This window comes from Martes martes (genome assembly GCF_963455335.1).
Source record: "Martes martes genome assembly, chromosome: 13".
NCBI classification, from domain to species: domain Eukaryota; kingdom Metazoa; phylum Chordata; class Mammalia; order Carnivora; family Mustelidae; genus Martes; species Martes martes.
This window is the reverse complement of record NC_137901.1, coordinates 88,402,628-88,417,957: the sequence shown is the minus strand read 5'-3', so window position 1 is coordinate 88,417,957 and position 15,330 is coordinate 88,402,628. Positions and strand designations below refer to the sequence as shown.

Sequence of the window (15,330 nt, the reverse complement as noted above, 5' to 3'; positions counted from 1 at the left end):
GGCAAGGGAGACGCTCTCCTCCGGGGCCTCCGGGAGGAGCGCAGCCGGTGCACCTTGACTATAGCTCAGCGAGATCTGCGTCAGGCTTCCGGCCACCGTAATAAATTCGTGTTTTAAGCCACTGCGTTCATGGTAATTTGTTACAGCAACAAAAAACAAATATGAAAAAGGTGACGGGTCCTGTTTAAAAATGCTCAGATGTCCGGACACCCTTGCCGCTAGAGATGGCTGTGTGGCCCACTTCTGGTCGCTTAGGTACCAGCAGAGCCGCACGGGGTGGGGTTTCCAGAAGAGCCACTGTTTGGCTGATGACAAGGGGACAGATCAGAGAGGGGGAGGCCTTTCTTTCTTTTTTTTTTTTAAAGATTTATTTATTTGACATACAGAGAGAGAGACAGACAAAGAGATCACAAGTAGGCAGAGAGGCAAGCAGAGAGAGAGGGGGAAGCAGACCCCCCACTGAGCAGAGAGCCTGAGCGGGGCTCGCTCCCAGGACCCTGAGATCATGACCTGAGCTGAGGGGGACCTTTCTGCCCCTCACCCAGCCCACCTGTCACTTCCTCCAGCTTCCTGCCGGGAACACGATGGGAGGTGAGAGGCGGGGCAGCTACAGATGGAGGACGGCGTAGTGCAATTACCACCCAGGCCCCTCAGTCACTGGGAACCATTGCTAAATGCCCAGGGCCCGGGAATGCCCCACCCCTGTGGACAAACATCCCCCCTGGGGCGCGGCCCCCACAACACAAGCAGCTTCGGACGCGGACCCAGTCACCCGCGCAGAGGAAACTCCAGCACACCGCACACGCACAGGTGTCTGCACAGACACGTATATACAGAGAGACGTTTATTGCATAAATTCCCCCTAGCGCCTTACCCCTGTGTTTTTAGAATCCAGAAGAAAAGAGATTCAAAACAGGTTCTCATTGTGCTGTTTTTAAAAATACAAAATCGAACATCGGGATTACAGGAACTCGTTGACGTGCTGAACTGAGAACACACACGAACCGCCCAGCAAAGGAACCCGTGACTCGATTTACAGCTGCTGGGAACACTGCTTCCCCACGAGGTCCCGAGAGCCCCCGGGGGGAGGAGCAGCGAGGCCGTGTCCCCTGAGGCCAGGCAGCTGCGATGCGGGAGGACCCATGCCCGCTGCCCGGGCGGCCTGCCGGTGCCCTGAGAGCAAGGCCACCCCGCAGGGCGGACGTTCGGTTGTCTAACACCCACGCACACCAGATAACAAACGTTACAATATTTTTAAACCACTCGAAGTCCATGAAATAAGGAAACCCTGTTGAAGCACGAAAGCCACGTGTGGTCCCGCGGGAGCCTCTGCTGGCCGGCGGTGCAGTCGGGTGGGCGCGACACGCAGCTGCACCAGGACCTGCAGGAGCGGTGGGCCACCCGGGGACCAGGCCACATGTCACAGCGGACGACCAGGCCCCGAGGGACGACAGCCAGAGCCAGGAGACCCACGTAAGAGGGAGACACAGATTTACACCTGAAGACAGTAAAGGGGACTACAGGCACGAGGCTGAAGGCAAGATGGCCCGTCAGAGGGGCGCCGCCGCCAGAGAGGGAAGCGTGGCTGTGGCCGTGACCATGGCCGTCAGCCACAACCGTCCACGCACAGGCCACCCCCGGCTCCTCGAGGCATGGCGCGTGCAAGAACACTTGTGCAAAGACACACACTCTCCAAGCCTCGCCACACACACAACCAAATGCTCCTTTTCGGCCTCTGAAGGTCAGGACAGGGTCCAGGAAGAGGTAGGGAAGCCCCCAGACGCGACTGTGGCCCGGACACGACTCTTCCCCCAGCCCGCGGACACTTGCCTTCCCAAAGTAACGTCTCGACCCCACGAAAGTCACAGCACAGACGCATGTGGCAGGCGCTGAGCAAGCCGGTCCGACTCAGAAGTCCTGCAGCTCGGGGATGTCGCGGTACAAATCTAGGGCCTCGGGGTTCGAGAAGGCCCCTCGGTGCTCCACGGCTTTTCCAGCGATGATCTGCTTCACGGCCACCTCCACTTTCTTGCCGTTGAGGGTGTACTGCACGGGGCGGAGGAAACAAGACGAGCGGCTGGGCCTCAAGCGGGGAAGAGCCCGGGGCTCCCAGGGCCGGGCAGTCCAGACCGCAGACAGAACGATCCCCGCCTGGAGCCCACCGCGCAGGTGTGCCCGCGGAGGGGGCCTTCCACCACGGTGAGCACGCGGGCCACCTTGTCTGGGGACTGTGGGCTGATTCCCGAGGCCCCACTGGCCTCCTCGAGTGTGAGGGGCGCCCCAGCGCCTCTCCCTGCAGGGGGGCTCACGGGGCTCACACACAGACAGCTCTAGCAAGGGCCTCACTGTCAGACTGTCTCTTTTTTGTCAGTGCCACTGACTTCACTAGCCTTCTCTGTACCGTAAAATCAGGCCATCACCAGCATGTCAGCAGTGGGCTGGCTTCCCACCACCTCGTCACGATCACATGGCCAGCGAGCTTCGTCCACAAGCCTCACCAAGCTGTCCCCAAATCTGTCCTCAGAACCACTCGTCGGGGTGGGATGGGGCAGTCAGACTCCTTCCAAACGTGCAAAGCTCCCCCTAAAAACCCGTGGCCCGCATGTGCCGCCTTTGCTCCCTGCAGGCCTCTGGTGGCAGTGCAGGCGTCCAGGGGCCAGAGGACTCAAGGACAGAGCCCTTTAGTAGAACGGCAGTGCCCTGATCTCTCCTCCACGGGCATGATTTTTTTTTTCAACCTGAGATGTAATTAAAATTCATTCATTTGAGAAACTCAGGCGACGTGTGAACTAATTAAGGACCTAAGCGCTAGCTTCCCAGGGACTGCCTGTCACTGGGGTGTCAGCCCCTCTCGGCCGGGAACGCGAGAGTCTCACATGCTGTATGGGCTTGGAAGCTTTACACAAAAGCCCCAAGAATGGCTCAGGGGAGCTAATAATTTATATCTTCCACTGGCTGACAAAAGAAAGAAGACCATGATTCAGATGCAATCCCACTACCGCTTCCCCTGGTGAAGAGGGTGGCGGGAGGCAGAGGACCCCCCCGCCCCTGGGGCTATGGCTCGGGCCTCCCTGGGGCACACACACCATGCTGCCTCCCATCGGTATGGGACAAGCGTCTCAACTGTGAGTGGGGACAAAGATGTGTTCAGTCGGGGCGGTTGTGCCTGCCTGGGGCCTGCCAGCCTCACAATGCCCCAAGTGCCCCCCAGTCTCCTTGGCCGGGCCACCCCCACCCCAGCACATGACACACAGGGCCAACCCAATCATCAGTTCAGATCAGGAGGCTCTGGAAACACAAGGGCCTCAAAAAATCTCAGGGAACCCTCAAAGTGACTTCCCAGCCCAACCAGATAGAAGAGACAGCACCCGCAGAGGGCGGGAGCTGACAGCGACCTGATAGCCACACTGAGGACAGAAAGACGGGCCACCATTTCCTGTATCTCTCAAATAAACCGTGTCACTAACCTCATGACCACAGACAGTTGGGGAATAACCCTTCCGGTAACAAAGGACAGATGTCCCGTTTCAACAAAAGAGAGCCAAGGGGAAAATCAAACTCTCATACTCCAGAATGTTCCAGAAGCAGACAGAACTGGTTCCCTGAAGGAAAGCCTTAGGCCCTCATCAGAAGGCGGCAAGTGTCACGGACTCAAGAAGTACCTTCCCTACCGTGGGAGCCACTGTCCACAGAGTCACTGGGAGTGACCAACCAAGAGAGACTGAGAGACTAGTCCCAAGCTTGGGACCCTTCCCGTGCATAACCAATATTTAAAAGCAGCGTGTGGACAGGAGAAGTCTGGGCCCTGCTCAGGACAGCATCAGAGCTGTGCTCCCGCAGGGGCCTGGTCACACTCTGCCCCATCTCCCCGTCAAGAGAACCACGATCCGCCGGCTTCCGTACAGCCTGGCTCGCCTATGCACACACGCGTGCACGTGCACACGGCAGCCTCCCCTCTCGGCTGCCGTCCGCGTGTCAGCAGTCCCAGCTGAGGCTGAGATCCAGTTTGGGCGTCCCTCCTCCCCCACTCAGAACCTAAACAGAGTGGAAGGGGGGGGCAGCTTTCTGGAGACGCGCCTCTAAATAGATTCAACTCTTCTTTCCACGGGCGAAACTTAAAATTAAAAGGCAAGAGCAACGGCACCCCAGCGGCTCTTTAAAAAGTCAAAATTAATTTTCTCATTAATAATTTTAGGAACACACCAGCACCACACTGGGGGAAAGCTGGCTGGATGTGCAGGGCCGGGCCTGCCTAGCCTCCGAACACAAGTATTTTAGCAGAAGTTACTTTAAATGCAATTCAGGAAGGGTTAAAAAAAAAAAAAAAGGAGAGAGAAAAAGAGAGAGATGTTGGGGGGGAAAAGATGGGGTTGCCAGGCAACACAGACAAACTATATATAAAGCAGAACAAGCTCCTAGATGAGTCCCCGCGTGCGGGGCTCTCGGGGAGATGCCGGCGCTCTGGTCCCACTGCCCAGGGGCAGGACCTACCGGGATGCCCTTGGTCTCCAGGATGAGGCTGGGCACATGCCGTGCAGACAGGCCGACGCGGATGGCGTTACAGATGCTTTTCACCAGCTCGGGCCCGAACAAGTGGCCGGAAGCCATCTTCAGGAAGAGAAGCACCCTCTCCTCCCCGTCCTTGTTGTACTGGGGGACGCAGAGGCTGTCTGCCACCTCCTCGAAGGCCTCCACTGCAGACACAGGGGAAAGGGACACGTGTTCACAGTGGCCCGCCACGGCCCTCCCGGGAAGAGACCCTCCAGGGGAGCACGCAGGAGAGCGCCCGTCTCCGGCGGGGAGTCAAGAGCTGTGGCTTGAACTGCAGCGGTCAACGTGTTTATAGGAAGCCAAACACAGGCCTCCCTGGCTCCACTACATGCCGATTTAAAGACAAACAGGAAGCAAGTGCCCGTGGTGGGGACCCCGCTGCGGGGAGGGACAAAGGCTCAAGGCAGGAGGCGCAGGACTCCGGCCCGGCCCCACCAACAATCCTGGTGTGACATCAGCAGGACGCCACCTCCTAGGGAGGGTGAGTTCGTGGCCTGCATGGAGCATTTTGAAGGCCCATGGTTGACTCTACTGTGTGGCCGCGAGGCCCACCATCTTTATATGGTGTCCTGAATGGCGCTGTGGGACCTCCAGCAATCACAACCTCTCTGTGCTTCTCCTTCACCCATACGGAGGGGACATAATTAAGCAAGCCAAGGTTGGTCACGGTGAAGATAAAACGTAATGGAACAGGGATGGCCTCTGAGGCTTTACAGCCACGAGCAGTGTGGACAAGGTATGTTCTGGAAAGAAGGACACGTTCACAAATGTCCATTCTCACAGCTGAGGCAAACAGGCTGGAGTTAACGCCCAAAGGCGGGCTCTCTGGAAAGCGGGCTCTGGGGCTCCCCGCTAGGACACGCCCTCCTTCCTTCCTGGATGACCCGAGAATAATTCAGGAGAAAGTGAAACACTTACCAATGTTATAGATTTCCGAGCTGCCAAATCGCACTCCGTTGGGGTTGAGTGTGCCATCGCTGGAAAGAGACAAGGTCATGAACACACAGCAGTTCCTGAGTGAGGCACGTCACCCGGGGGCGGGGTGGTGGGGGCATCACCCCCTTTCCACGCAGCAACACTGGGCCCGTCATGAAATCTCCCCCCCCTTGCTCCTTATCCCTACCAGTCCCCTTCTCTCTCTAAACTCCAAGCCAGACAACAAGGGAGTCCCCTTTGTGTGGAAACACCTGTCACCTCCCTGCCCCTTCCCACCTGTACAGGTGTTCTGGAAGGGCTGCTGCTACCGAGGACGGACACACCTTTGCCACAGACCCGCCACCCCATGCTGGGGCCCAGACCCGCCACCCCATGCTGGGGCCCAGGAATGTGGATCAGGCCCAGCCCTCGCCCTCAGGGAACCGACCCGGGATGCCCCCTGTCCCTGCCTGGATGCTTTGGGAAAGGGGGCTCCTGGGAAGAGAAGCCGTCCGAAGACCCCTCACCTCCGGCCCAGCATGCTGATGCCCCCCGTCTTGGGGTTGATTCTGCAGAAGTCGCCGTGCGCCCAGACACCTGCAGGGAGGCAGAGGGGCTCAGTCACCCCAAGGAGAAGGGGTCCTGCCTGGACAGACGCCCACGGCAGGCATGACAGCAACAGGAGGTTCATCAAAACAGACACGGCTAAGGCACAGAAACAGGTACGGAACGGGGCTGGGGCCCAGGGGTAAAAGTGGATTAGCCCATCCCTGCCCCCAGGAGCACAGCGTCTATCTAGCAGGGGCCACTGGGCGCCCAGTTCTGACACACACCAGCACGCAAGAGAACGCCACTCCTTCGGGCACCCACAAGGACCTCAGGAATTCACGGGGTTGGGACCAGCCCTGGCAGTGAGGGAGCGAGAAGGGGCAGGGGAAGGTCAATGGGAGCTTTGGGAGCAGGCCTGACTGAAGCCACTTTAGGAAGACAGGGTGGTCTGGGAGAGCTGAGGGGGCTGGGCTGGAGGGGCTGGGCCCACCCCCGGAATGGGACAGAAGCAGCACGACCAGAGGCAGCCTCCTAACGGAGGCCCGAGGTAAGCCACAAGCCACGTGCACAGAGCTACCTAGGTGGTAAAACGCAGGGGACACGGAAGGCAGAGGAATGGGGTGGAGGGCAGCGATCAGAGGTGACCACGCAACCGATCACCTGCGCCAACCCCGTGTGGCCCAGTGGACAGCCGAGGCCTGGGCTGGCGGCATTCCCAGGGAGGCCCTCGTTCGGACACAGCAAAGCTAATAGCCCCAGCCTCAGCCACATCCTCCAGGAGCAGGAAAGAGAAGTCACGCCTCAAGGGAATTGCCAAGGGAGCAATTAAAGCAGCCAGAAGCTTCCTCCTGCCACCAAAGGCAGTGACCGTTGACCAGCCGCACAATCGGAGGCCACACGGGTGCGAACGACCAGGAGCGCATCCCACCAGCTCTGCGGCCACCTGGAAGTCACTTCCCCAGGGGTAGCCTGGCCTCCTGAAATGGGGCCCAAGTCCCTGCGGCCCAAATAAAACCAGCTTTGGGGCCTTCACGGAGAGGACCTGCTCCCCCGCAATGCTGGAGACGCTTCCCGCCTGGAGGCGCGAACCCCATCGGCCCGCACCCCTCGGGGAGGCGCCACCGTGACGAGACATTTGCGCTTATTCCCTCACTCGTTCACGGTCACGACCAGACTGCACGAGCAGCGACTGAGGCTCCCGCCCAGGTGCAGACCCGGCTGAAAGCCAGGACGTCTGTCCGTCTGCAGGGAGTGTGGTCCTTGGGACGCAGTTAGGGAACGGAGGAACTCCTGAGCTCCTTTCTTCTGACACAAAAGAGGACTGCAGGCCTCCGGGTCCCTCTCCCCTCCTCCCCAAGCTGAAGAAAAAACCCCCTTCCTCCTGACAGGACTTATGAAAGACTCAGGTACGCAAACAGGAAAAGATCATTCCCAGGACTGCAAGTGATACGCCAGGTTTCTGCAGAAGCGCATCCTACAGCTACTCCGAATGCCGGGCTTCCAGACGCCGTCCCAGGGGACAGGGCTGCAGACACAGCCGCAGGGCCCACCCCCTGCACGGGTCCTTTCTCATCTGGGGACCCGGCGCCCGACCGACACACAGTCTGGGTCGTGCGGAGCCGGCTCTCCCAGGAGTTTGATCATGAATGCAAGGCCCTGGAAACGAAGACAAAACGGAAGACGCAAACGCACCCTGAAGGAATTATCATTTGTGAAAATAAAATGCAGCAGTGCCACCTCGTACAACATGAAGTCGGGAGGAAGGATTCTCACGGGGCTGGTGGCTCTGCTGCCGGGTTGTCACGGCGGAGGAATGCAGGCTTCCCTGCAGGTTCCCGTGCCCGGGGCCAGCGGAACCCCGGCTCCTTCAACCCTGCTTCAGGGACCACACGCCGGCGCAAAGGGAGAGACTCAGCCTCGCCCTTGTTTTCCTCCTGGAGGAAATCTACGTAAGCATGTGCCTTTGTACAGAGAGAACAACAGCACGGCTTTCCACGTCTGCAAATGCACCATCACGAATAAACTGCACACACTTCTCTTACGGGAGGACCAAGGGCTCCATGAGTTATGACTCGGAGTCTCCTTCCACTTTGAGTTCTGCTGATGTGGGCTGAGGGAACCTCTGGCTGTCTCCATGTCAAGTTCAAAGTCCCAACAGTTGGTGGGTGTGCTTGGCTCCCGAGTGGAAATGTGTCCCCTGCCCTCATCCATACCCATCTTATTTCCCTTTTTGTCTTGGCTGCCAGGAAACTCGGAGCTGAAACCACTGCTTTGTAGAACCAGAACAGTCTAAATCTTTCTTCGGTCCACTTTTAAAGTCTCTTTAAATTTTTACTAGGTTTTTTTTTTAAATGATAAGATATAAAGAAAAGCAAAACAGCTCATAATTCCTGCCAAACAGATAACCCTTTGTTGTGGATTTATTCACACACTTACACACACATATTTCCTTTTAAAAGTTTACACAAAGAGATGCTGTTCCCTCTGTGCTGAACTTCTTCTTTCTGCTTACTACTTTCTTGGATATCACCGCGTGCTTACGTTGTCATCCGGCCTAACGATGTCTGTGAGTTTGCTTGCTGCTCCAGGAATGACAACCTTGGCCTCCAGCTGTTTTCCTTCAACACTAATTCCAGTACAGTGTCAGAACTTCCCAGGACAACCTGGACAGTCAGGTTCCTCCTGTGCTCCTCCGGTCCATGACCAAGAGCTCCAGAGTTCCATTATCTTACCTGCCATCGTCTTTCCTTCCTCTTTCCGTACTGGTTCACAGATCTCCCACCTACTCCCAGAAAGTATCTGAGGAAACTACTTATAAAAACGATTACATGATGAGATTCTTTAAAGAGAATCAGAAACCCTGCCCTGGGGGTAAGAGGACTGCTGCAAACAAGCAATGATTTCAGCTCTGAGCTTCCTGGCAGCCAAGGCAAAAACGGAAATGGAAATAAAACAGGTCACAATACTCGTTTTCTCCAAGAGGGAAGTTCGAAAAAAGAAGGAAGGAAGGAAGGGAGGGGGGGAGGGAGGGCAAGGAAAGGCCTTGAAATCAATCCTGAGAGACATTTATCATGTTAACTGTATACACAACAAGTTACAGGAAACACAGTTTCCAAAGACCAGTGAGCAGTACTGCAGGAGACAGATGGATTTTCAAGATGAATCCTCCCACTGAGCTTCTACTCCTTTTGGCCTCTCTTCCTAAGGCAGGAGGTCCTGCCCTGTCCTTCAGGGTCACCTGAGGAACGTTTCTCTCTACATCAGCTCCCTCTATACTGCCTCACTCCATCGGGACAGCTGCACACTGGCGGGATCCAAGGCGGGGCTCACACGTGGCAGGTACCCAGGAGGCCACGCCACATCTGGGGCGCTCCTCCGACACCCGCGTGGGGGTGCCATGTCAGATACCGTGGTTTTCACGTGGGACGTGTAAACACGCAAGGCCGGGGGAGAAACAGGACGGGTCCACGGTGGATTCTGCTCCTGCCAGCCACCTGCCCTTCTCTGACCCTCCACGAGCGGTTACCGCAAAACCAAATTACCTTTCTGGAGACGGAAGCAAGCCCGCACTTGGAGAATGCCGCTCTGGGACAGAGAGCTTACTAAACTGTGAATCAGACAGCTGTGATAACTCGAGGTTGCTTATGAACGAAGGAAAGACGCAGACGGGAGTCAGAGCTTGAAATAAAACACTTTCCTGCTCCGGGGCAAGGCGCCACTTGGAAGATGAGACGCGAGGGTGTCGGTCTGTGTGAGAGTGACAAGCGGGCTGCGGAGCACTCCACCCCCAACGTGCTCCTCCTCCAACACCTCCGTGAGGACAGGTGAGGGTGCGCGCCCGGTGGAGAGGAGGAGGCCCACACCAGATTCCTCCTGAACACACTGCTTCCATCTGAACGAGCAGTCCTGGGCGAGCGCGCAGCCCACAGCCCGCCCACAGGCAAACCGGGGCTCGTACTGGGGCTCGTACTGGGACTCGTGCCGGGCCCGGCAGCCGCGCCTGCAGCCCAGGGGCTCTGCACACACAGGCCAGCTAAGCAGAGAGCAACCCCACCAGGGCTCAGCCAGTTCAGCGTCTGACTCTTGGTTCCCGCTCAGGTCTTGGTCTCAGGGTCACGGCCTTGGCGTCCTGAGCTCTCCGGCTCTGCACTCAGCAAAGGGTCTGCTTGAGATTCTCTCCGCTCCTCCCTCTGCCCCTCTCTACCCCCTGCTCACGTGCTCTCTTTCTCTCTCAAATAAACAAATAAACCATGAAAAAATGGAAGCTAACCAGACGCCAGTTTCACATGATGGCTTCAAGCGGAAGGGACAAGATACTGATCCCCGTTCATCCTCGCCCCCTGGTGGAAGGAGCTGTGAGCAGCTTCACGGGCATGGGCGGTGGGTGGGGGTGGGGGGCCCAGAACCAGACCCCGAAGGCCCAGCCCAGAGGGAGTGTGGGCGGCTCCCTCCGCGTCCCCCACCAACCGACGTACCTGGGAATCTGGAGAAATAGGCCTTCCTGTACTTGCTCCCGTTCTCATCGTTCCAGAAGTGCGTGGGCTGGCAGGGGATCGGCTTGGTGCACACCAGCTCGCCGCTCTCCCCCCACACTGCCTTTCCTGCTTCGGGAAGGAAAAACTACCCTGAGCGCTTGCAGCAGCCACATACCCTGGCACACGCTCCCTATCCCCTACACCATGTACTTGGGACTGACTCCCAGCAACCTTCCCTCCGGACACACGCCCCCCCAAACCTCTCTTCTAAAGGGAACTGATTTTTCCCACACGTGTATTAATACGTTCACGCCACCGAGACACGTCTCTGAACAGCAAAGTCATCCCGCGTGTCTCCAAACTGCGCCCACGGCCTCATGTTGCATGCGCCCCGCACCCGGCTCGGCTCTCCCAGTGTGGGCTTGGGGTGCCTCGCTCGTCCACTATATGCCGCTCTAGCCCATTCGTTTTCACTGCTTGTAACTGTCCACGTGTGATCGTGGCCATTTATGCCTCCTGAGGACAAGCTCTGTATGTTCTGAACTCTGTTCCCTACTGCGAACACGCGGCGACAAACCCGTGAACACGCGGCAACGAACCCACTCGCACGCCTCTCCTCGCTCGTATGCACAAGTGCTTCTCCCAGGAGTAGAATTCCTGCACCACGCGGTCCCTACCTCTCTTCACTACTCCCAACCTACAGGCTAACTGAGTCGCACCGAGTCCCATTTGCTCCCACAGGGCGCCCAGTCTCCGGCCCCGGGCACAGCAGAGGCCGTGGAGGCCAAGGAGAGGGTAGCACAGCAACCCTCCCAGTGAGCGGGTCCCTTTATCCAGCACCTTCCACACCACGGCAGCACGGGACTGGCACTGAGAAGTCACCATTCCACGTGCGCCCGAGGGGGCTCCTGGGGTTCCCCATTTCCTCCACCTTGCCTAGCTCCTCCCATCCCACAGAACACCCCAGAGAGAAGACAGACAGACAGCTGGAAGCTGCAGAGACGGCCGTCGCTTTCTCTCTGCCAGGTGCATCTCCCCCAACCAGGCCACAGAATGCAGCCGTGACCAGGACCAAAAGAAATGGTTCAGGCAGCGGGGAAGGAAACAGACATATTGGGCCGAGAAGCTCTGGGAGCACCAGGAAAAGCCCTCTTCTGAAAGTAAGAACCGATTTTCAGAAAGGTCTCTGGCAACATTTCCCATGAACTGGAAGAGGGAGAAATCCTTCCTATGTTCTCCAGGCTTCCAGCCCCTAACCTGGCGGGGACACCACGGCTGACGTCTCTCCCTCTTCCTCACCCAGACTCCCCATGCACTCTGCCAGGCTAAAGTAATGGTGGCTGCAGGGCAAATTTGCACAGTGCACACACCACATGCCAGGCTAGGTCCTGTTTGGTGCTAGAGACACAAACAGGCTTTGCTCATTTATCAATGGCCACTAACAGGCTATAGAGCAAAAGCTCATCCTGACACTGTCAGAGGCCAACACGCCAGCTCCCTCACTGGGACCGTGTCAAGGTCAGGGGGTCACAGGAGCAGGGCAGTGGGGCTGCCTGAGCAGCATCTCCGAGCTTTGGATGCTGGGGGAGCAACAGCCCTCCTGCCGCTCCCAAACACACAGCTCTCCGCTGTGCTCCAGCCCGACACTGACTTCTCAGGCGGCAAGGCCGAAGGGGACGGGGGACAAGGAGCCCAGCGGGCAGCTAGAAGAACCCCAGTCTGCAAGTGAGCTGGGCCACCCCTCTCGGGGAGGTTACACATCCGAGTGCTCCCGAGCTACCGGTCACGCCCAGAAACAGAACGGCAGTTGGTGAAGCCATCACCTTCCTTGTTCCAGGCTTCCACGGCCATGCCCAGGTTCCGGGCCTGAATCTCCCCTCTGTACACAGGAACAGAAAAATTCTGGCCCATGAAGCAGGAGATGATGTCGGTGCCCCCTGTAAACCAAGGCAAAGGAGAGGCAGAATTCAGAAGACTGAGATGAACAGCTTTGTTTTCTACTGGTGAACACCAAGGGAGGAAGACCCCAGAGGTATTTCAAATCTTCCTCCCGTAGATACTGACAAACGCACGGATGGTTAGCACTTCTTTTCAGGGAGAAATGAGGGAGGGGATTTAGAAATTTCAGCAAAACGCCCGTGTCCGGATGATGTATGTTTTGACCAAGTCTTCCTGCTGGATGACAGACAAAACGAATGACCTCTCGTGGTCACAGTGACATTTGAGACTTGGGCTCACGGGACACGAAGGCTTCACCCATGAGCCCAACCTCACTGGCACCGCGTGGGCAGATGCGTCACATACGGAGGCCCTCTGCGGCGGCCGGAGGAGCCGCGCCCCGGGGGTCCGAGCAGGCCGGGTCTCACAGAAGACAGAACGCATCGGGCGGGAAGCACGCTGGGGTGCCAGGAAGGCCTGGGATGCTCTCGGGTGACCTTGCGACGCCTGTGGCGCCAGCCGGGGCTAAGGGGCTGAAACACACCGAGGTCCAAGAGCACTGGATCAGCCAGCAGGCCACCTCCCAAAGCTTCTGCACCGCAGCGCTCTGGGCAGGTGATGCCCTCCGGGAGGCCGAGGAGTGGATGTGAGCCTCCCTGCCGCCTGGCCGGAGACCCTCACCACACACGATCATCTCACACACGTGGGGCACTGCATACACCCGACTCCTGCCTTTCCCCCAGAGCATCTCGAAGAGTGTTTTGTGTCAAGAAAGGAGAGCTGCTACTTTGAAGGCTTCATGGCATTCACAGAATGACACACAGGCGGCAAACATTTATACATGTCACCTGTCACAAGGAGAATAACCCTGCTAGATAAGGGGCCCAAGCCCCAGCACATCCGCCCACTCGGTGGGTAGCAGTCGCATGGACAGGCCCCTGGAGTCACACTGTACAAACCGTTCCTCTTAAGGCAGGCAAACTGAGGCCCAGAGGGAGAAGGGATGCCACAAGGCCACTCACAGATGCTGAACGGACCTTTGCCTGCCCTGCTCGCCTAAACAGCTCAAGTTCCCCAGCCTCGGGCCACGGGTCCAGCAGGAAAGCAGAGGCCTGTCAGGGCAGCTTCGGGCTTCAAACAAACCACACAGTAGCTTTTAAAGACGTGTTCTCGGGGGCACCTGGGTGGCTCAGTCATTGAGCCTCTGCCTTTGGCTCAGGTCATGATCCCAGGGTCCTGGGATCGAGCCCCACATCGGGCTCTCTGCTCAGCAGGGAGCCTGCTTCTCCCTCTCCCACTCCCCCTGCTTGTGTTCCCTCTCTCACTGTGACACTCTCTGTCAAATGAATAAATAAAATCTTTTAAAAAATAAATAAATAAAGATATGCTTTCAGAAATATAAATTAAATTCCTCTCAAGATTTTGATGAGCTAAGATAGAATTAACTACAAGTCACGCTGTTAAGGGGGAAATACGGAACAGTGTGAATCCTAAGTTAAATGGGTCTCACCCCATCCAGACACACTCTCCCACCTATATACAGACGCCCCTGAGGGGAAACGAGCACAGGCTTCTGTGGGGGGAAGGAGGAAACCACTCGGGGCGGACACCACTCTGTTTCTTTTTAGGATTCTGAAGATTTTGCAACATGCACAAATTGTCTTCATACAATTTCACATTAGGAAAAAGCGAAGAGAAAAAAAAGTCACTTGAAATCCCAACACCCATGCACACACACACACACACGCACACACACACGGGTGTACACACCCCACCACATATTCCTTCTCTCGATCTACAAAAATGACCACACTCATAACTCTGCAATCTGCTTCTCTCACTCAACATATCACAACCCTCTTTCGGCATCAATGAATATGTTTCCATCTACATAAGAATATTCATCATATCCCTCCGAACAGCTGCAAAATTCAGGATGCACCATACATTATTCAATGAATTCCCTTCTACCGGGCACATAGGTAATTTCCAGCTTTTAACGAACATAAACGACATTGCAACAATTGTTCTCATACCTGGCCAATCCTTATTATTTACAGATTCTGTATTTGCAAACCCTCCTACTCACTAAAACTGATGACCTCAGGAGCAACACTCAGGGTGCTCTCAAGGTCATCGGAGAACACGAGCCAAGTGGTGGAAATCTCGAGATGCCCCACACGCACGTCCCCAGCCAGAGGGCCACAAGGCAGTGCCCTGCTCTGGTTTCGGCACTCGCGACAGAGAAGACTGGGAGAGAGCGCAGGGAGGGGAAGGCGGTGCAAGGGGCTCTGGCTCGGGACCCAGCTGCACTGCACCCTGTTGGGGGGCTGCTCTGACAAGTCCGTTAACACTCCTAAACCTCGTTTTCTCTTCCGTAAGATACAGATAACAGAATCTACCAGAAAAGGGTTGTTTCCAGAATATAAGATCATAACTGATGTGAGATATGTGTGTGTGTGTGTGTGTGTGTGTGTGTGTATGTGTCTCTTCCCCAAAGGTTCCATAGTCACTAACTCAGCAATTTCCTAGAACTTAACTATCATGAACAAGAAGAACCAACCGGGCACAGACGTGCGCCCTGCTGTTTACCTGGGACAAACTCAAGGCAGCGGACCTGTTGGCTCCAAGGCCATGCACGCTTACGGGGGGCCAGCCTGGTCGCGCCCCACTTCCCCTGCTGCCTCCCGGACCCCCCGCGGCGCCAGCCCTACCTGAGATCGAGCCCAGGAGGACGCTGCTCTTAATGCACTTGTAGACGTAGTCATAGCTCTCGGCTTTCAGAGGGGAGCCAGTGGACAGGATCGTGTGAAGCGTCTGGAGACTGTGGGTTTCCACTAGGGGGAAGAACCACAGAGAGATTAAAACGAGACCCGACGCCCCTGTTCTGGCTCACGTGCAG

General features: G+C 56.8%; 1 protein-coding gene across 3 annotated transcripts in view; it reads right to left on the bottom strand.

The window, feature by feature from the left end:
- Positions 1–367: 367 nt before the first annotated feature.
- The window catches only part of AACS (acetoacetyl-CoA synthetase), a gene marked incomplete at its 5' end in the record, with an annotated part of 54,404 nt that continues 39,441 nt past the window's right edge, over positions 368–15,330 (bottom strand). The window contains 7 exons of one of the 3 annotated variants that reach the window (XM_080821241.1): positions 368–2,046; positions 4,492–4,694; positions 5,470–5,528; positions 5,994–6,063; positions 10,491–10,616; positions 12,314–12,427; positions 15,143–15,265. In XM_080821241.1, the coding sequence (XP_080677367.1) occupies positions 1,909–2,046; positions 4,492–4,694; positions 5,470–5,528; positions 5,994–6,063; positions 10,491–10,616; positions 12,314–12,427; positions 15,143–15,265 (833 nt within the window). In that variant the 3' untranslated portion in view covers positions 368–1,908. The remainder of the gene's footprint in view (positions 2,047–4,491; positions 4,695–5,469; positions 5,529–5,993; positions 6,064–10,490; positions 10,617–12,313; positions 12,428–15,142; positions 15,266–15,330) is intronic. The other 2 variants (XM_080821242.1, XM_080821243.1) reach the window with 2 other exon arrangements.